At 39.8% G+C, this 22,836-nt stretch overlaps 1 protein-coding gene across 10 annotated transcripts in view; it reads right to left on the bottom strand.

Annotated features, from left to right (window-relative positions):
• The window catches only part of THSD7B (thrombospondin type 1 domain containing 7B), a 518,195-nt gene that overhangs the window by 247,532 nt on the left and 247,827 nt on the right, over positions 1–22,836 (bottom strand). For all 10 annotated transcript variants that reach the window (XM_066999216.1, XM_066999215.1, XM_013186367.3 and 7 more), the window contains 2 exons: positions 17,234–17,327; positions 15,194–15,367 (listed from right to left, as the gene is read on the bottom strand). In XM_066999216.1, coding sequence (XP_066855317.1) covers positions 15,194–15,332 — 139 coding nt within the window. In that variant the 5' untranslated portion in view covers positions 15,333–15,367; positions 17,234–17,327. The remainder of the gene's footprint in view (positions 1–15,193; positions 15,368–17,233; positions 17,328–22,836) is intronic.

Below are 22,836 nucleotides of genomic sequence, written 5' to 3'. Positions count from 1 at the left end.
ACAGCACACACCATCTGCAGATGACAGTATAGATGATCAGTGTATGTTGTCATATAAATATCTGAGTAAGAAATAGGTACTGTGCTCTTAAAATAAGGTAAAACATTTGCAAATCGGTAACAGTGCTTCTGCAGGAGTGGTAAATTGGAGCACAAGTTTTTTAACACACCGAGAAGAGACTCTGGGCTCAGAGCAGCATTTCTGCTAATGGTCAGGGAAGCAAGGAAATGCAGTACAGGGACAGGCAGAGCTGCCCGCACCGTGAGCCTCCAGGGCAGAACAGAGCAACCAGGCGCTGGGTGACACACAGCAGTGCTGTAAGCAGCTCCCCCAGAACCGTATATTAAAGTAAATCAGCCCCTGTTCAGCTTACTTTAATATTCCAGAGCACAAACTGCTTTATAAAAGCTGATTCATGAACAGACCAAATATTGCTGCTGGGGGACGCGCAACAAGGAGCAGGGCAGATGGTCAGGGGTGGCAGCAGCTTCACTCATCTGATTTTAATCCATCACCACAGCGCTGTCAGGGCCCTCAGTCACGTGCATTTCACTTACTCCCTTGTTTGGTTCATGCTAGGCATCCAGAAAAAGCCTACTGAACAAGATGTACAGCTCATATTTACTATTCAAGCCTGCCAGCATTCCTGTTTTTTAAACAAGCTTGGAGAAATAAATTTGCTCTTGGCTGAGAGCACTTCTGCCTAGTCTGAGTGTGCTTTAATCGGGTAGCCACTAAAACTTTTCGAAAAACAGTATTTAATGAAAACAAACAGATGCATAACTGCCGAGTGTCACCGCAAGATTGTTGACATGTGTCATCACCAAGTTTTAATAGCAAAAGTGAAAAAATAAAAGAGAGAGAGTTATGGCAGGGAAATACGGTTGCTATAGAAGCCCAGCTTCCACAAACACGGCCTCCTGAGCAGACAGGAGCTCCGCACACGGAGGAAGCAGATGCCCACGTCGAGGTCCGCACACACTCACCCACCCACCCAGCTCCATGCGACGCCCACGTGGGCCCGTGTCCTCCCTGTCACCCACCAGTCCCGCAGGGATTCACCGCGCGGTTTCCTCCTGCCCTCCCCGTTACTCATTCCCACCAGATCTGCTGCAGGACGTGCCACCTCTCAGAAAGCTGATTCAACCGAAAACCCTTACAAATGTATTTCCATTTTCCATAGCATCAGAACTGACTTACCCACTGGGTAGTGAGGCTACAGCCGGGGGTGGACAACTGCCCCCCGGTGGGCACAGCTCCTCTTGGCAGCGGTTTGGTGGTTCTCAAGGAACTTGATTCCCTGGGGCTTCTTTTTGCAAGATGCCTTTCAGTAGAAGCCTTATCATTATAAAAACAAACCTGTCCACTGAAAAACTCAGAGCAAGCCCAGTAGTGTAAACAGCATGGTTACAGACACGCTTGTGGTGCGTTACGGGATGGCTCCTTGCACCTCGAAGTGGAACACAACGCGGTGCCGTACACATCTGCGTAACAGGAGCCAGTTCAGTGCTGCTGCTGCTTTGTACACTCACACAGCACCTTGATGCTCAAATACGGCCGTGTTTAACCAAGCTCTGAGCGACCCACTGAGGCAGCTTCTCCAGAGCATAATTCCACTCCGAGCAGGTGCTGCTCACACAAGTGAAAAGGAAGACGCGAAGGAGAAGAGCTGGGAAAGCTCCACTGGGGATGTAGTAGAAGAGCTCACAGATGCCAGATTCTTTCAGCCAGCCACATTCATGCTTTTCAGAGTACCTGCATCAACATTATGACTAAGAAGAAAGCTGAATAAAATGATCAATGATTTCTCCTTCTACTTCCCATAGAAAAGCAAAGAGCCTGTCTAAACTTTCCTTCCTTCCTTAATGAAACTCTTATTGATTTTTCATCCTTGTGAATCATTGCCTTGGAGCAATTTCTTTTAGCTGCACGTTCCCACATTTAATTTGTATGTATGCTTAAGGGAAAGTTTATCAATAGAGTCTCCAGATAGACACTAAAAGGGTTTTATGAGAAAGTTATGAAATTTTACATACAGCATTTACCAATCTAGTATTTTGTTTTTCTTAAAGACAAGTCTAGAATTATTTATGATATTAACAGTCACTGGTCCCATATAACACCTTACACCCTATGTCACCTCAGTGCAGCTGCCATTGCATCAGGATGACAGAAGTCAGATTGAATATATTTATGTTGATACAAAGGCAAAAACAGAAAACATCACCACAACCAAAATCCATTCAGATATATGGACCTACCACCCGTCAACAGCTACCCCGAGACAAGCAGACGAGAACATACTTGCATATGTCCATAGGATACTGGGTCCATTATGTGCACTAAAATGCATATCCAAGCCAGGCATGAAGAAACTTAGCACTAAAAACACTCCATCAGCAATAAATTGATGGTATTGGCAAAATTGTCCACTAAAGACCAAAAGAAACGAATCTCCCTTAACTTACTCTTAAGCAATAACATGTCATTTCTTACTTGTACTCCTAAATTATACTTAAGTCAAAATTTCCCAGCTATTCTATTTACATGAGAAAAAACTAAGTGTCATAGACATCTTAATTCTCATTCATGCATAATATGCTAATTTTGCTAGTCAATGAAGGAAGCAAATTTATGGGACAGTAGGGAGCATCCAGGATACAGTAATCCAACTAACTGTAAGGCAGGTTAGGATTAAAAGTCAACATTAATCACAACGTGAAATACTATCTAAATGGCACCAACCACAACCATATAGGATTGGTTAGAATTGGTTCTGGAAGACCTGGAAACAAGAATCTTTCCCAAAGTATCTAGGATTTTGCCCAAAAACAGCCCCTACAAAACTTACACTTCTAGTAGAAAATCTGAATCAAGTCTTTCATTTTATCAACAACCCACCCAGGGTGCATCTTCACCTTGAGAGCCAAAGCAAGAAGAAACCTTAATGGAAATTTTCCTTTTTCCATCTTGCCCTGTGTCTTTTTTTTTGTTGTTGTTAAAGTCACTTACTAATCTAATGGAGTTAATTCAATTGTCTGAACAGATCCTAAACCATTACCCAAATTACTTGATTAAGGAAGGAATCAGAGAGGCTTAACTAGCTCCTATCGGTTAATATCCACCAGCAATAGTATCTAATAGAATTGAACAGTGCACAGCCCACACAGGTGAGACCAAGGCAGACGAGAGAAACCCGTCTTGGTCAAGGGGATCAGACTGAAGAGTAAGCATGCAAGAAGGTCAGGCTCATGTTCTGAGGCATGCCAAAGGAAGGAAAACCCTTCAACTGCACACAAACTCTAGGTGACGTTAAATGGAATTAGGTATGTAGGATGCATTCCCATGACAAAGAAAAGTAGGAACATGTGCACGAGGAAAAAAAATGGTTTGCCAGGTTGCCTAGAGAAGTTGCAGAGTCTCCCTCCATGGAGATCTTCAAAAGCCACCTTGAGAGCATCCTGGGCAAGCGGCTCTGGGTGGCCCTGCTTGAATAAGGGGGTCAGACCTCCAGAGGTTCCTTCCAGCCTTAACCATCCTGTGATTCTGTGAAAAAGGAGGTTTTATAGAGATACTGGAAAGAAAAAAAAAAAAAGAAGAAAAGCACCTGTTGCTCGAGACAATTAAATATTTTTGGAGTAAAAGATCTAAGATCTATAAGAAGTGATAGTGGGATGAGAAAAAGTTAAGGAAATTTTTAAACTATTGCAAAATAGCCAATGCCAAAATACTGAGATTAAAAGAAAGAGCATTTATAAAATCCTACATGACAAAAACATGAAAAGGTTGCTCAGTTGCAAGATAACTGAGTAATGTAACCTTTCAAAGCAACAACAAAAAGTGATTAGACTATGCCTGGGATTGAAAATGATCGATTATTACTGCTAATATTGGAATTGAAGTTGACTGTAATGCTTCTCATGTAATTGCTTTATTGAATGCTGCATAGCTTTATTTGGTAATATATTCAGAACACTGTGAGTTTACAATTTTAGTTCCCAATACACTGAGACACACAAACACATAGTTTCGATATATTTATGACCAAGATATTGTACTAAACAGCATATACTAAGGTTAGCTCCTGACCTTTCAGTTAAGGTCTATGGGGAATCTTCTGCCTGCAGAATAATCTAGTAGATTTGAGTACCAGCAGCTTTGCATCCTCTGCACCTGTTCACTGGTTTATTCCATAAACTGTATCAAAATGCCTTAAATCTGATTTGGGGCCCTGTGTGCTATAATAATTAAATCAATCTGAGGACTCTGAAAGCTGGCTTATCCATTTAAAAAAAAAAAAAATCAATCAAGGACAAGTAAATCACAGTGAAGAAGAGTAAGTAACACTTTAAAAAAATCTGAAGGAAAAGAAGGAATTTTCATTGCTGACTTTCAGCTTTGCTTTTATTCCCACAACAGTCCCAATATTTAAATGTAACTTACAGAATTACATTTTCTCACCTGCTTTTCAACCTCTCTGATTTGTTACCCCCTGGTGTCACTCACTCACACTCCCTGCTTTCTTGAAGCAAATCCTAGCAAAGGTCAGCAGTCAATTAGCCATCAATAAATACCCAAGTTGAGTGAAAACTTTGGCCTGTCTCAACTCCTACTACTAAACCAAAAAACATGCTTGAAAGCTCATAACAAAAAGCATAAAATACTTTACAGTGTTCTGAACATAAGTATAACGTTACCTTTAAAGCATAAGTATGAAAAATATCAAAGAAGGCACGTAATACCAAGCTTTATCACCAATTGCACACGTATATTGACTTAAACAAGACACGCTCACTTATCTACAAAGCAAAAATTGGTTTTAAGTACGGTACTTTGCAAGACCCTTAGGGCACAATAACATTACTGTCATCATTTACGTTGACTTCCCTGTCTCTCATCTCATCCTCCTTCAGTCTTTTCAAAATACTGCAGATAACTTTCTACTTCTGCCACTTTAACAGTGTCCTTGCTTATATGGCAACACAATTATACACGGTGGGCCTATAAATACACACAAAAAATAATGCTTAAATATACACACACAAAGGTACTAACACATAAGCAATACACTTAACACTCAGACATGCCCTGTAACTTTCATTTCAGTGCTATGTGTACAAGGATATACTTAGCTTTTTCTTTTTTTTTTTTCCCCTCACTATTTCATTTTTGGAGCAAATTCTAAAAGTAATGTTTCCTTAACACCTTGCAGAGGAATGCAGAAGGAGGGTTTATACTTCCTTAACAGGAAAACGTGATCAATAAGAGTTAAAGTTTGGATAAACCCTCGTTATCAGACTACTATAACGTTAAAACAAACATATGTCAGCTACCTGTTTGGCACAGACACAACTTCACACCCTGTGAGCTCCCTGTCAGCAGTGAATAAAGCTGAACTTAGGAATACGTGCCTGCAAAATCAAGATTTTCTACATTCACAATGATTTACGTTAAGATACTATTATACTTGAGCTACAAAGTATTTAATGCCAGCTAAAAAACGGATGTGCTGGATTAGCTGAACCGAAAATATTGTAAGTTCAAGTTGCATATTCTTCTCATACCATGTAGACATTTAACACAGAGCTGCAAACATTTCATTTTAACTCATTTTTACTGCAGCTCGAAGCTATGTAGCTTGATAAGATTTTCGATGGCTAGAAACAAGTGCTTATTCTGCTTAAAAGCAACTGGATGGTATAAAGCAATTTAACTAATGGGTCAAAAGATCTTAAAGATGTACAGAGTTTATTTTTGCCTTCCGCAGCTTCCAACTTGTGAAGTTTATGGTTATAAATGTCACACTGTAGAAAAGTAAAACATGCTTCACACATCGGAGGTTATTTTTAAACTATTGATATTTGAAGGTCTTGGGATCTCAGGGGTGACAGAATAAACCCCAAAGGACATAAATCAGTGAAAAAGTTCAAATGATAACACAAGAAATATCAGATATCCCATGGCCCTGTATTTAATCACATGGCTAGCACCATCAGCCATATTTTATGCTTGCATTGACCTATTCCATAGGTCAATAAAGACCCAATAAAGACTTACTGAAGTATCTACCTTACATGTTAATTTAAAAAAAAAAAAAAATAAGTATAGTGAAACTTTAATTCTTCAAATGTCAGGATTTTTCAGTAAGTTTTATGGTGTGAGCTGTTATTTCAAATAAGGCTTAGGAAGATGTTTTTAAACTTGCTGTTGATTATGCCAAGGAAAATGAATCGTCTCATTACCACTTCATTCTGTCGAAGGGATAAGCACAATGCTGAACTTGTGTGCTGTTGCTTATGCTGTGCTGACATCAGCCCCTTCTCAGTCTTCCACTAGAAGTTTTATGGTTCTGCTTTATAGAGAGTCACAAAAAGCTTTTAAAGCAAGAGACTGTGGAACACAGGAAAAAAAATACATCACTGAGTGGGCAAAACCAAGCAGCAAATATATTGGCTAGATAAATAACGTAGGTTTACTGGTACTTTCCTCGGGAACAGCTGGGTACCAAGTCGTGCAAGCAGCAGCAACGTGGGCTTGGCGTTCAAGGCGTTTGACTGGCTCCTCTTTGAACATATGCCCTTTCAAGTGAAATTAATCAATCTCTTTATCACTCCTGCAGCATCTGGAGCCATAATCATTACCCAACTGCTGAGAAAGAAATGAAACCACTAATCGCACGGGGAGTAGGGCTTAGTGTTCAGAGCAGGAAAGTTTTTATTAAGTTCTAATTTGAAAAGTGATTTTTCATGGCTAGCCTTCCAGGACATGCCACACAAAAGCAGGATATACTTCAGCAACTGCCTACAACGTATCCCCCAGCACACACAACCAATATATTTAGAACTGCTCTAATGAGGTTTTAACGTGCTTTTCCAAATTTAGCTCCATAATCCTAAATCACTGTTATACTCAAAAAATGACGTGGAGATGCAGTTAACCATAAACTTTAAAAGGTCTCTAGAAGAAGAAACTGTAGAAGCCTACAAAGTGGTAGACACCAGACAGGATAATCAACAGTAAGGACCAGATACTGCCCCTGGACTTTCACACTATGGTCCTACTGATCTCATCAGGCATTTTCTGCGCAAGCTGAAGCCAATATATTTGAGATTCTATTAAGCAGGCATTTCATCATATCTATCAACCAGCTGAAGGTGATTAAAATAAGCCAGGCGAGCCCTACGTCAATAGTCTGGATTACCATGAGATATCCCTCAACCATTCTAACTTCTCCACTTCATTTTCCTGGCTTACGCTACTCACATTTTTCAAAGAGAGAATTGAAAAAAAAAAAAGAAAAAAAAAGACAAATGTTGATGACAGCAGGACTATTCCCATATGTATCAGGAAAAAAAAATACAGGGAAATACGGGTATCAGTGGGTAGACTACCCAAAACTTGTGGCCCTAGAAATACTCAGCTGCTTAGGGATCTCTAGTAGAGACCTTAGGGTTTTCTCATACAATTTTGTGCATGTTCACCCACAGTAATTCTGCTCTAGACAATAGCTGAATGAGGAAGTGATTATTCCTATATACTGAAATTACGAAGCTCTTATTCCAACTCAAGATATAATTATTTAAAATAAATAATAATAGTAATAATAATTTTAAAAACACCATGGGGTTCTGAACAAGGGCAGCAGAATAATTGAATCTAGTACCCCACCGAAACAGGCTGAAAACCTGAGCGTCCATTTTTAATGTTCCATCTATATGTAACAACAGAAATCTTTCCAACAGCTGCATTCAATTAAAAAAATATTAACCCCAAGGAAGAAGTACAAAAACATCCCCATCTGTTTTTCTTGCCACTCACTGTGCTTCTTTTGTGAGTGAAATATGTACAACAATACAATCCAACAAAGTTGAATGAAAAGTACTACAATTCCAATAATAAGCTATCCTTTTTCTTTTAAATGAACAATTTAAAAGAAACCACTTTTGCAGATTTTCCCCTGTGACCCACAGCTCTGTTCCCATAGTAACTACTGAGTAAAGAAAAGGATAAGATGCCTAACTTATACTTTTCCCAATACCAACAAAAAAACAGAAAAAAACACCTTATTCTCAAAAACTATTATTCTCAGGAAGGGAAGAGGGACATTTAAAGATTAGTGTGAATCTCCTGTGTAATCTGGTTTAAACCACCACCTACTGAACATTTGATTTTGGTTAGACAACGATATTTGTTAAAGCACAGTCTTCATGTAAGAGAACTATTGAAATAGTTCTGCAAGCCCAACAATAACAAAATTACCAGGCACATGCTGTAAAAGCTTACATCTGAACTCAGCAAGCACAGCCTACCAGCCATGCTGTTGCACTGTGCTCCTTTCTGCTGAGGGCTAGTACTATATTCTTGGAGAAAAACTGTAGAAAGTGTTATTTTTAACATACGTTTCGGTTTAATACCTCCTTAGCTTGACTTTTTAATTTGACTGACGCTCCATGTTTCTCATAGTGCTTGCAGTACATTTTTCTAGAATTACAGAGACCAGCGACTCTTCTGCTAAATAATGCCACCAAGAAGAACATTTTGCTGGTGTGTGAGTCCCTACAGGAAACCAGAGCTAATAAGAACACACTAAGTTTTGCAGGCTAGGAAGAAAGGCATCAGTTTAAGCACCTCGGCTGCTCTAACTATGCTTCCCACTCCCCTTTAACAGCTCAGACATCTCTGATGCTCAATACGTTCCCTGCACTAACAGGCTGTTCGTCAGCCACATCGCATACATACACTGAGCTTCCAGTCCTGGGGGTTAAGGATAAATCCAGACCCACATCCATGCCTCCAGAAGCTACAGTGGCAGGATGTAGGTGAATATGCAGTGGGCTGTTGTGGCACACTTATCCAAGATGAGCTTCCTGTGCAGGAGAGGTTCTTCAGGAGCAATTGGGCACTTCTCGGGTACGTATGTCCAGTTCCCTGACAAACTCACCAGTATTTATTGCCTGAGGACACAAGGTCTCCAACAACATAGAAATGTGTCACCCACATAAATATTTGTGCCATCTTTGCAAAGGTTTATAAAGTAAGGCAACAAGATGGACCTCCACAACTCCAAGACTAGTTGGCTTTAACTCCTGAAGAAAGGATACCAGATGAGGACACCGTGCTGGAAGAACTGAAATAATCACGAAGTGCAGTAGCAGAACAGAATGTAATAAAATTTAGATGTGCATGGAAGAGAGAAGTGAAAATGTGGATAGGAAAGGGTATGGAATAATAAGGACATAAATCCAAATATTTAGCAACAAGAAAATACTGCACTCCATTTCAAGGAAACACAAGATTAGCTTTGAGGCCACCCTTAAATCTTCTCAAGTATCAGTGACTGGGATCGGCCAGCATATTAGATTTTGCTGCAAGTGAAATTTTGCAAAACAACTTTCTTTGTTAGTTTCAGATATCATTGATTCAAAATCATTTTGCAGAAATTAAATTTATATTGTCCAGTAAAGTACGTTCTTTGTAATGAAGTGTTTTAGACCAATGAACTATTTTTAAATTATTGTGTTGATTTTTATATATTTAAAGTACTTTTTAAATGGCTATTTAATGAAAATACACTAAGAGATTAAAAACAACTAAACTACTTCAAATTGAATTGTTCATTACAAAGTGTTCAAAACCAGCAGCATCTATGTGATTGTGAGATGTATTAAGCCAGGCACTTCTAATTAAAATTGCAAAATATCAATAGGGAAAATCTCATCTGAGATTCGATACAATTCTGAGGACAATGTTTAGAAAAGATTTTGTTTGACGAACCAGGTGCAAGAGGATATGACCAATAGCAGAAGTCCAGAATGGCTTGGTGTCTTTAATTTGCAAATACATCAGGGGCAACTATCAAAAGAGTGACTTAGATTATAATCTGTCTCAAACACAAATGTATAAACTGTGAATAATGTTAAAGGTAAAATTATGAAGGCTTATGATTCTAGGGCAACTTTTCAATTATCCAGTTTATGGCAACCATCTGACTAGTTTTAGAATGGCAGTTAATAAATTATTTTTTAAAAACCTATCAGTTGTTGCTGCTGTTGATATGACAAGATTGCAACCCATAACCAAAGAGAACCACTGCTGTCCTAAATCGTTAGGATAGCAAAGAATTTTAGAATCTTCCAAAATTTGGTGACATTGAGGCTAAATTTCCACTTTAATTTTTCCATTGGAAAAAAAAAAATATGATTTGTTGCAGCGCTATCTTCGAATATCTTTTCAGTAGCTTGGAGACCCACTGCCCTTTGAAGATCTGGGCTCCTTTTAACATTTGTTGCATGTAGGTAAAAGTTTGTCTTTTAACATGCAAGGTCAAAGGCACTTCCAAACCAGCACTTGGCATTCCTGAAATTAAGACCTTGGGAAAGGGTATTTCATGGCAGTATTATCTGAGAACAGAGAAGAAAAGATCTTTTTCATCTTAGTCCTACCTGGTTCACCCGCATTCACTAGTAGTTCAAAGGTTCCTCCACATTAGATCATTCTCTGAAAAGTTCATTTCATATCTTTTCCATTATGGATTGTCTCAGAAGAAAGTCTAATGATCAAAATCATTTGCTAGCCCTATTTTAGGAATCACTTTCAAATACGGGTAATAACTCTCAACCAAAGAAAGTTTCTTTTGCTCACCTGGGGCAATACAACTTAGAGCTCACCATACCTATCTCCCAGAAGCCCACAGCCACCGAAAGATTAATGGTTTCTTCCTCAGGTAAAATCTCTCCGCTATGATCAGCTGTATTACATATTCATTTGCCAGTCTGGTATCTCGCTATCAGTGCTCTTCCATTCATAACAGGGAGCGTGTCCCTGCTGGGCTAAATCCCCACCGTGATTCATTTTGTAGAGAGAATTATTGCTGGGGAAGTGTCACTGGGATGCCACATCTGGGTTTCTAATATTCCTCTTCCCCCTTTCGTAGCATACAGAGTATTATTTCCATGTTAAATAGTATTTTACCAAAATTAGAGAACTTTTTTTCCTAACAATCAAAACATTTTCATCCTACAAAATCATATTTTTAAGTAAACCGCTTATTTAAATAAATAAATAAACAGCATCACTGCTTTAGCTCCACTAGCCACTTTTATGGCGTATGCCTTTATCCCTTTCATTTTTGTTCATATTTCAGGGAAAATGACAAATGCACTGTTACTGGTGTGTAGATGTGTAAGTTTATGGAGGAGCTGAAGTCGTCATTAGTGATGGTGAGCCTAAAACCTGCCAATGCAGTAACTGCAGGCATCTCTGAAAATAGCTGTATTTTCAGCATTCTGTAATTCTAATTATCAGCTCCTTTGCTGTAAGGCATCTCAAGTATTTCAGACTTAATTTAAACTTTAGAATTTATTTGTAGAGTTCCTCAAAAAAAAACACTAAAATCATATTGTGGATTCACATATATGTCAATATTCCATTTAGAGTTTTAAAAGCTTCACTGACAACCACTAAGATGTAAACTTATTTACATTACACCAATTCTAGGCACTTTCAGGACCATTCAAGAGTTGAATAAAAATTAACATGGTGAAATATGCAAATTGCTAATTAGGTATTGCATTAAACAATATTAATTTACAAGGGTTTAAATCCAATTAAATTTTCTCAAGATTATATCACTAAAACTGCTTTATTAGTTGGCAAGTGTTGGAAAATTATTCAGCTCTTTAAGGTTGCTGAGTAATTTAATTGGTATAATTATTGCTTTCATGGTTAGGCTGGTGGTCACAAAATAAGTATCTGACAAGTAATGTCTGGAAACCAAAAGATATAGTAATATCTAAATATCTTTACACTGTATCATCTCTAAAAAACAAGAGCTAAAAATAAACTGTTTTAAGGTAGGCCACAAACAAGTAAAACACAAGAGGGAAGAGTATGTATAAGGTACCTCACACTGCCAAGTTCTTGAACTTTAGAAATACTGAGCCTGGGTCTTTGGTTTTGTTTTTTGTAGATGCAGTGATTTTGGTACAATTGCTATAACAAGTCCGTCAAGCCAAGCATGAATATGTATGAGCCTTTATTAGATACAGCCAAGGATTTAGGTAAAAAAAAGGCCTGCTTTATGAGCTTCAGTGCTGATGCACTGCCTTTTTATTTGTTTTTGTTTTTAATATAGCACATATAAATTCATATTCCTCAAGTCAAAGCTTTCACTAACATGCTTTTATTTAATTATAAAGCATGGCATTTCAATAAGGTGTTGAATTCCTCTACAGCACGTAACTCGCCATGCTTGCAAAAGACAACTCAGGATTTAAAAACAAAACAGATCATCGCCTTTCCCATTAGGGATCGCTCATTAGAACCTTTCATTAAAAAAAGACAGCAGCTGCAGGTTTGCTTTCTATCAGAATGGATCTGCTCAGTTTTTACATTAAAATTACTTAATTTTAAGTTCCCTGTGCTGTGCTTTTACTTCTTTTTTCCCCTCTCAATTGGGCACACAAGTCCTCAAAATACAGGGTGATTTTTTTCCTATTACCTATACTACAGATCTCATTAGGCCATGCTGTAAATCACAAGGCTGTTTTACTATTAATATCCTGCCGCAAGAGGTTATGTTAACCCCTTTGACTCTCTGGGTCCACCTGTTCCATTAAAGTTACTATCCCCATCTTCCCAAAACTTTTCTCTGCAATCTTTTGAAAGAAAAATACGCCTTTGTTGTTCTTTTTTGGCTACAGTCAATCACAAAGGAACACCATACAAAACCAAGCCAAATATGCCACTCTGATGGCAGACTGCTATTCACAATTTTCAAAATTAATTTCAAGGTCACTGCATTTTCTTTTGATATACATGCTTCCAGATGCCACAGAAATGAAATTTGCACCACATACAGTAAAATTATCAAAGTAAAGCCATTAGTTTGTTTCCTCTGCCCTGACTACAGCACACCTAGCTCCATTTTACCAAGATCGTCCCCTAAAGAGTAACTGTTCAAACTGTCAAGAAAAATCTCAGACAGCTTTGTTATTACCTAGAATAACTGTAAAAAAAAGGTTTCACAGTTTATAAAAGCTGATTCTTCGCTACTGCTGCAGAGCTAGTTGAGGGGCTTGATAAATAACACTGTTTCACTAACAAAAGGACGTGTTTGGAGTGAACATACCATTCATTTTAAACTAGAACTAAACATTTCGGTTTGGGATTTATTTAACTTTTAAACTAACTTCTAACAAAATAATTTTTAAAATGAAAATTTTGTTTACTAACATAAAAAGATGCAAATTTAACTGGAGAAAGAAAGTCTTTGTTTGCTAAACAGGACAATAAGAATGGCTCAAATTCACAAGTTATTTTCATTAAGAAAGTATTTCATACATTTTCTACCTCTAATCATTCATAAGCAGAGAAAAACTACACCAAAATACTGCTAGGATTTAAGCTTTATAAGATTACTCTTGAGATCTCAGATATTTCTGATTCACTGTGGGAGTCATGATAACTGGCACAATTTGCTCGTGTGTCTGGAAGGCAGAGCTTTACCACGAGCTCTGTGATGGATGAGCTCATCACGGGGCATTCAGCGCACAGTACCCGTGTCCACAAAACATAGACCACCGCTTTCTGTTAGTTCTCAAAACACCTGCCTCAGTCTTTGAGGCACTGATGACACTTTATTGTCAGCTGCAATCAAGTCAAATTAAATTTTCATGACTTCTAGTGCACACCTGTAAAGACCCCCGGCACAATACACTTCAGAACTTAAGAGAAGTAAAACAGCACCGAAGGGCATAAATTGTCTTAACAGCCCTGCCTTTGAAAGCTTGTTCAGAAATCACATATACAACAGTGAACTGGAGGAAGACAGAACCGCTCCAAGAAAGGACGAGCCTCTCAAAAAAAAAAAAAGTGTCCAGATTTCAGCTGGGATAGAGTTAATTTTCCTCCTAGAAGCTTTGGGTCTGGGATGAGCATAATATTGATAACAGCAATGTTTCAGTAGCTGCAGAGCAGGGCTCACCCAGAGCCAAGGACTGCTCAGCTCCTCGTGCTGCCCTGCCAGCCAGGGGCTGGGAGGGGACACAGCCAGCACAGCTGGCCCAGGCTGCCCAAAGGGACATCCCATAACATGGGGTGCCATGCTCAGCAATAACAGTGGGGAGTTGGCTGAGGTAGGGGCTGCCTCTGCTCGGGGTCTGGCTGGGCATTGGTCAGCAGGTTGTGAAGCAATTGCATTGTGCGTCACTTGCTTTGGACGTTCTTTTACCATTATCGTCATCTTCCCCTTCCTTTTCTGTTCTATTAAACTGCTTTTATCTCAACCCACGAGTTTTTACCTTTTTTTTTCCCCAGTTTTCTCCCCCATCCCACTGAGGAGCAGGAATGAGTGAACGGCCTTGTGGTGCTTAGCTGCCTGCTGGGTTAAAGCGCAACAAGAGGAAAATCATTTTTCCACAAAGTTTAACTGCTCTGTTGCTCAGTCATAAAAGGCCACATCTCAAAGGTATCCCGGGCAATGAAACCCCTAGTTCAGTTGCATATTTCTGATGGAGTATTTTCTTTTACTTGAATTTCTTGGATTTGCCAATCTTTCCATTTCATTGAACAGTATTTGCTGTTGTGTTGTGCTACAAAATAAGCATCCAACGTGTCACGCTTGGTTTTATGCATTTATATCATACCATTTACCTCCTCCCTGTCACTCAATCACAGTGTTATCAACGTGTTCACAAAACTTTCCAAACATTGCACGTGCCCAATTTTGAACATTCCGACACTGCATGTATCCAGTCTGGCTGATGGACAAAGATAATTCACTACATGTACCAACAAAATGTTAATTAGGAATAGATGAATCAAGAGTATGGACTTTTGACTCAGTTTGTTCTGAAAGACACTGGTGTGCCCTTTTCATTCAATGGATCAAAGAAAAGTATTCAATACGTCTAATAAAGCAACATTCAAATGATGCTATAAGTATCTAGCAAAAATTCTACTCTTAGATTAAAACATTAAGGAGTCCAGAGTTATGCTCTAGAGTCACTCTGGTGCATACCTCAATAAATTACTGTTTTGAAATAGAGATGAAATCCCCATTTTTCAGTTAAAAAAAAAATAGAAGGCATTATCAGGCTTTTAAAATTTCTTACTGATCTAAAACAGAATGAAGAGTACTCCATTCTCAACCTCAGGAAATATCTAGTAAATAGCTGACATATCTCTTTCCTACCTGTTTTCCAGACAAACTGATGACCTCTCCTGGCTTCCAGGTCAGCTGTTTGCAACATGAAGAAAACAAATAAAAGGAAGGACTTCCCCAGGCTCTGCCATGCCCAATGAGGAGAAACCCAGTTCTGTTGTAGAAGCATAATTCAGATAATTCCGTTTCTGGTCTTCTTCAGTCCTAGAAATAACCAAAATGAAGAAAAAAAGTAGGAAAATAAATGAAAAAAAGGCTGTTAAATGTTCTTAACAAAGTTCTTAAGAAGAAATCTGCCAATGCAAATAAATGGCCAGGGATCTGATAACAGTCTGACATGTGTCCTTTCTTTTGTCTATGTAATTTATCTTTAGAATGAACATTATCAAGTTATAAGTAGGCTAAAATGAAGGCAAGAATGAAGCAGGAAATCCAGCTCCGAATTCAGACCCCACATCCTATACTTTAAGATTACTGACAACTGAAGCACCAGACCTGAACCTGTTCTATTCTCCACACCGTGCATTAATATAGGATACACAAAGGCAACATGAGAAATACCCCAGGAAAGGTAGGGAAGGAAGGCACTGCTCATCAGTGATGAACCAGCCTGGAAGGGAAAACCAGAGATAACGCAGGCATTTCTCCAGAGTTTGGGACTTGCATTTAAGACCCTGATCTTTGAGCTCCACAGCAACAGCTGGTTACTCTGGAGAGGTCTCTCTGACTAAGGGATTTTAATGAAGCTCTCCACCACTTCAGATAAATAGCAGAGCCACATTGTGAGTGAGGCAGGAATGTATCCAGTCCGGTAGCTGGAGCACTTTCACATCATACAGCTCATTAAAATAATCCCTGCGCAACGTCGGAAGCAAGGAAGAATGTCTCTGTGGCGGAGTATCGGGGTCTCCGCATACAGCAGGAGCCCAACTTCTCAATGCCTGCTTCACTGAACACCGAAATTGTTTACATATTTCAGAAAAGCTCCAAAACATGAGAGAATAAGAAAGGCACAAAAAAAAAAAAACTTGGAACTCCTGATTCAAAATGGAAATTCAAATCACTATTTCTGTCATCCCGCAAATACACTAACTAGGCACTTATTTAGGCAGGGTATTTTTTGTTGTTGTTGTTTGTTTTACATGATTTGAAGATATTTTGGATCCATCCACATTCAAATGGAAAAAGTTCTGATCTCTCAAAAAATGCTGGCTCATGTACATGCCACATTAAACAAGAGCTAGTCTCTGATGTAAATTTATATATCAAATTTTTCTTGGGTAATACCTTTTGTATTTATACCATGTTTAAATTCTCAAAATATTTCTGCATGTTAGTGTTTAATCCTACTTTTACAGGTAAAAATGCCACATCCGTATTAGAGTTAGCAGAGATAACACCTGTCTTCAAGATTGGTCTTCACTTGCGTAATCTTGGTGATTTTCATTAAAATTATCAGCTATTAGAAGTTTAGCCCAGAAAATTCCATTACATTCCTAACCTTATGAAATGCAACATTGTCATAATACATAATACACAGCATTGTTCTTGATAAGAAACTGGAGATAAACCTGAAAATAGTACATACTGAATAGATGGTAAAACTTAATTTCAAGCTGCATTTAAATTACTTTGAAACAGTTTCTATCATGATAAGTTCATGCAATTAAATATAATCAGATATTGACTAACTATGGTGGAGGATACAATGTTATATCTGTTATCTGGGTTAGTTCATTCTTACATTTCAGATGAACGGCAAACACTAAGGCCTGAAAACCCATCAAGTTGACCAAATATCGCAACTCAGGCAACGTTAACAGACTTATTGTAATTCTCACGTCTGCTGGGTTAATTTAGCATTTCACATCTGATTCAGAACACAGCCTGCAGAGTCCCACACAGACCAGAAGCGAAGCTCTGGAACCTTGAGCATCCTTCAGAACTGAGATGCAGGAGACTTATTCCTCAGTGGAAAGATGTTACCCCAACGCAAGCAGAGTAGAGAGGTCCTTGAAAGAGAAGGGGGCCCTCGGGCATCCCTTGTTGCCCATCTAGGTGGCTGCTCACCTCACACAGAAGAGCTGAGGAGGAGCAACTCCCCCGGTGTCTTCAGCATTGCAGTTACCATGTATGACGGTCAAAAGACGAAGTCACCGACTTTCTGTCAAGGGAAAGAGAAGGAATAAGTGACACTAACTTCAACACTGTTCGCACCCCAAAATGCAATGCCAGCAAAGGAATTGTTCAGATGCTCAGCTTCATGTGCTGGATCGGAGCCAGCAGGCCCAGCCCTGGGCAGACAACGCTCCTCTGAATTGCAGGGCAGCTCTCCAGCTCCTAGAGAATGCAGTAAAAATTGTGTCCTGAGCAGGTCAGGGCATGAAACGGGCAAGTCCAAAGAAACTTCCCATAACAGCTAATAAAGATGCTGAGATTTTTAATGAAGCACAAGTAGAGCTAATCAGCAGCTTTCTAAATACACTGCCGTCTTCTCAGCATTCAAAGGGTCAGTAAACAGCAGTAAATCCCTGAGAGCAGCAGACTCCTGCCCAAAACGAGGGGTTTCACATATGTTCATGCTTTGGACAAGACTACAAAGATAACTGACTGCTGCTCCCCACGGAGCAAGAATAGAGATTACATTAAGTCAGAAAAAAAAACAGAAATAAATTAGACACCACGAGACTGATTCTAATCTCACCTACCCCAGCAGGGCTCAGCAGAGCCCACTGATTTACACCACAGTAAGCACAATAAAAATTTGTCTGTATATCTAGGTTTGTATAACACAATTTGGAACAGTAGCTGTTCTGTCCTGATATGATAAAAAATTATTGCACAGGCAACATATGCTATCTACAGAAACATGAATAAATTACATTATGAAGGCCACCAACACTTCACATCAAATTTAGTTACAGTATATCTCAGCTCCCAAATGTGTCAGCATGGCTAGCTGTAAACTGGCAAATATAGAGGAAAAAATGAGAAAGAAAAAAAAAACCTGAAACTTACATTTTAAAAATTGACTTTACCAAGGCTACTCATGATTAAATTCATGCAACTGCTTAAGTATGTTCATGATGTGTTTTACTCAGAAACGCATCATACTCTTCCAAAAGTGATTATCTAGATGTACTCAATACACTTTATCATACAACCCTGGCCAAGTGATCATCTGCACTAATGGATTCTCATGAAATTAAATAATAAGCTGTTGTTTTCATGTATTTGAAGGATTAAACACAAGCATCCCTTTCATTTTTGTTTGTTTTGTATGGAATCATGTTCAGAAAAACAAGGATAAACTACATTAGGTAAAATGGCTAGGAATATAAAGGCAGTCTTGAAAAAGCCACGTTCAAGTTTTCTAGCCATCATAGCAAATACATTTGCATTTTCTTAGTCACTGCTAATTCTCTTAATGACAGGATGGAGTAAAACTAGTTTCAATAGCAGACTGCCATGTAGAAACCGATATTCCTGCAGAAAACAAGGCACTCGAATAGTGTCAAAACGCTATAAATAAACAAACACGCAGTTCACCAATAAATATCTTATTTCTAAAACGATCAAAATTTAATTTCCCTTTCCACATCAGTGAAACACCCTGGTCTAATCCCTGCTCAGCTGGGGAAGGAAGGAGCCTCTGCGAAACTTTCCTTGTGTGCCAGGCGCTGCTCAGACAGGCGCGAGCTGCGGCTGAGCACCGCGAGGCAGATGTTTCCGAGTGACAGGCTCTCTGCTAATCCCACAAACATCGGGGTCCTCAGAAGCATCCAGCACCGACAGACAAAAGATTGATGGCCTAATTTTTCCTCCCCAGTCTGCGCGCACCGCGCTGTCGAGCGGGGACCAGTCGCTGTTTCAGCGAGTTTCCACAGGACGAGACATTTCTTCAGGCTCTCTGCGTCGTTTCAGTGGTTCAAGACGATTCAATCTGGCTCTGCTCCAACCCGGGCTTATGCAGTATTTATAAGTCAACTTCGAAAAAAGATCAGCCTAAACTGATCCGAATCTAAGGCATGGTTTCAGCCTTGTCATACATCAGTTAAATTCCCCCGCGTTCCTTGGGAGTTGTGACCTTCTCCATCACAGCTACATCCGACCTACTTTTTTTTTTTTTTTTTGGATGAGAAAGGGATGCTTACAAGGACACCTGGGTAGCATTCTCCATTTAAAATACACAGTGCAATTAGAGTCATCCCAAGCACTAAGCAGCAACAACAAAAGAGGTTGCAGCTCTTATATCTGGCTATAAATCGTTTAGCAGATGTCTAGCACAAAGACAAGCATCATTAATCATGAATAAATTTTCTTAACGTAAATCTAAGCTCTAATTATGTAACTTTGCCTATTTCGCACAGCAGACTCATTGCTTGTGATATCCCTAGGTAACTTGGATGTTTACAGTGTACTCTTCATCCTCAGATACCTGTAAAATCTGCCTTGCCTTCTGAGAAAGCTGTTACCCCAGAAATTAATTCTGTTTTGTCCTAAACCAGCATGCTGCCCTTTTTTATTTATTTATTTAACGATGAACATATAGTTACACTAAATTGCCTTTACTACCCTACAGAAAACAAACACTACATTCTTCTGCTTACACATCTGGAGAAAAACAGGCTTCTGGTTAAAATACAGGCACTCTAAATCCTAGGGCCTGCCGTGTCAGAAACCTGTCAAAAAAAGGTGAAAAGTCACCTAAGGTCCTGCTCTGACGCTAGTAGTTAATTCTGCAAGCTCTCCCATTGATTTCAGTAGAGCGACTTCGCATATAGGGGAACAGTAGCTCGATTTATTATACCTCTACTTCTTCATCTGTAAGATTCAGTTAAGAATATTTCATCTCCTTCCAGGAGCATTTCGGAAAATCCTGGATAAAAATGTACAGTGTGAACGAACTAAACTTTTGTCCTAAGTGATCACTCAAGGGGAATCAAAATATTAAGCTCCATAATTCTTTGGTAGTTTGCTCCGGTAACTGTAAGGGTAAATAACGCCTGGAAGAACATCTGGTGTTCACACATCTGCGCACGGAAGATAACCACAAACAAGCAGCAGACGGTCTAAGACAGCCTGCTCCGGGCTGGGAGCGAGCCTGCCTGCACGCTGCCGCGTTTTGCCGGCTGTTCCTGCCCATGCCTCGGTGCCGATAACCAGCCCGGCGCCGGCCGAAGCAGAAGAGAGCAGAGCCGATGGGAGATGGGACTGCTGGAGGGGTCACAGCAAAAGCTGCAGGGGGAGCAGGCTCCTCCTGTCCCCCCGTCCAAGCTGAACATGCGTCCCGGCTGGTCCCTTTTCACATGCAACCATTAACAATTTTTCCCAACATCTAGCTGCGAAAAGCCTAGTAGGCAAGCGCTACCTTTACTAGCCCTATTTGACAGTAAAAATATTTTGGCGATCTCCATAGTCAAATTGTACAAATCCTAATGATTTCATCTTTTTTCCTTCTATTCGACTATTTCTTGTCTCAAAGCTATGGAAGATGCCAGGGATTAAAAGCAAGAATATGAAGTTACTGCCAATGAATTGCTTCTTAACTTGCATTGATTTCTTTGAGGGTAAAAACCATGAATCCTAAGTTTTCCTGCTTTTTTGTTTATGTATATCCTAAAAACATAACAAAGGCAGGTTTGAATTTAGAAGTTTAATTATAAACTTAGCCAAGTGGATTATAATGAAAGATGTTCTAGCAAGGGAGCTCAAACTGATGCATTATGACTACATTAAAGAAAACACCAGAGAATAGACTTTCCATCAGTAGAATGACTTTAATTAAAACAGTGATCGAGCAGAACTGTTCTGTGAAATGGCACTTCTGGTACATCTCGTTCACGCTAAGTACCTCCAACATACTCTACGGAAAGGCACTTGACTTTCAGTAACAAAGCAGACGTGATTTCACTGTGCTGACGAACCCGGTTCAGGAGAGGAGGCTTCAGAGTCAAGGGTCACAAGTTTGTGAAAGGCATCATCCTGACCCTTCCCAGGTGCACAGCCACGTGTTGGCTGCCCCCAGTACGATGCTCAACAGCCAAGGAGCACGCCGACATTTCCTTCCGCAAGGATCATTTGCTGTGTCACCCAACACGCGAGCGTCCAAATGCTAGCCAAGCCTTGGACTTTTCAACGGTATTTAACTGCCATGGACCTTTTGGTGCTCTTGTCGTCACGTCTTAGAACTCAAAGTAGGCTAATTTACCTTCACAAGTGTTCTTCGAACTATTATCACACTCCTCACAGCAGGAACAAGCACAGAGCAATTAAGATCAAAATGCTCAAGACTGTCGATAGGTTTCTCTTGTGAACTCAGCATTGATTTTTTTTCTGAGCAGCAGAACACAAGGTGTCCAATAACTTTTCAGTAACCTTTTCACACTGCTTGTGCACTTCTGTACACTTAACTAAATACTAAAATTGGCTGTAGCAAGTCAAACCAAACTTCTGCGAAGTCCCAGATCCTGCCTCCGACAAGGACCCGATGCCAAATGCCCGGGGTGCAGCGTAAGAACTGAACGTGCATAAATAACACCTCTCATTTTACTTGCCCGGTCTCCAGCAATTTGCAGCTCCCACACCTCCCGAGTCAGAACCAAGGAGATCTTTGCACCTGACAGCCCTCAGCGGAGACTTCCCCTCCAAACTTACGGCACCAGCCCTGAACCCATACACGCTTTTAGCACTTGCACGCGGGTGGCTGCTCACGGCATGCCTGCCAGCCAGCGCCGCAGAGCGCAGCGCGGGAGCGAGCTCCGCCATGCTCTCATACTGTGGCGTGTCCGCTCCACGGCAGAGAAACTTTATAGCTGTGGGGTAACAGCAGTTTCTTTTTATTTATTTTTCATTGGTTAGAGAAAACTTTGAGTCTGTTATCAATATATTATTCTGCTGTAGCTTTCATCATTGGCAATGGATGAACTAAAGGTCCTGTCAAACCCAGCCGTATCTAAGAAGTGCAGTCACAGTTGCATGGGTCTTGGATTGCTGTTAAATTGCAATTAGGCAGACAAAGAGAAAGGGAGCTGGCACTGCTTCCAACACCATTTCAGTAAATGCAAGTTGTTGTTCAAAGAGGATTATTCTCACTTTACTGGCAAAACATTGCATATAATGCACGTTCAGCACTATAATACCATTTGAAAACTAGTATTTGAAATTATTTCCCTTTAACAGGCAAACCTGGAAATCAGACTCAGCAGAGAGCAAACTCTCTACTTTAGCAGCATGACCGTTCCTGCTGGAAACAACAGAAAGCTTCAAAGTCACCAATTACAAGGCAACCGAGTTAAAAAAAAAGAGTAAGAAAATACCTCACAACCTCTGCTGCAGGAACAATTGCAGATTTTCCTAGCATTCCCATTAAAGTGCTTTCAGTTCAGAGAAATTAAATTGCTTTACTGCAGCGATTTCCTTTTGCATTCTGATATTACTTTATATTATTTGACATTAATAGGGCATCACAGGTTGCAGGTCAGGTTTTTTTTCCTCCTTATTGGAATGCGGCCACCACGCAGAGTTTATCAATCTTAAACACAAGGTCAAAATAATACAATCAGGTACCACAGGGCACACGAGCTCGGCGAGGGCCTCAGCTCCAGCTAGCAGGGGAAGGACCATCGGCTCCCTCCTCCTTCCAGCCCCCAGCTCCTGGTCTCCCAAGAGCT

Source organism: Anser cygnoides, chromosome 6 (assembly GCF_040182565.1).
Source record: "Anser cygnoides isolate HZ-2024a breed goose chromosome 6, Taihu_goose_T2T_genome, whole genome shotgun sequence".
Lineage (NCBI taxonomy): Eukaryota > Metazoa > Chordata > Aves > Anseriformes > Anatidae > Anser > Anser cygnoides.
Note: the sequence above shows the minus strand (reverse complement) of the source record. Positions and strands in the feature narration are given on the sequence as shown.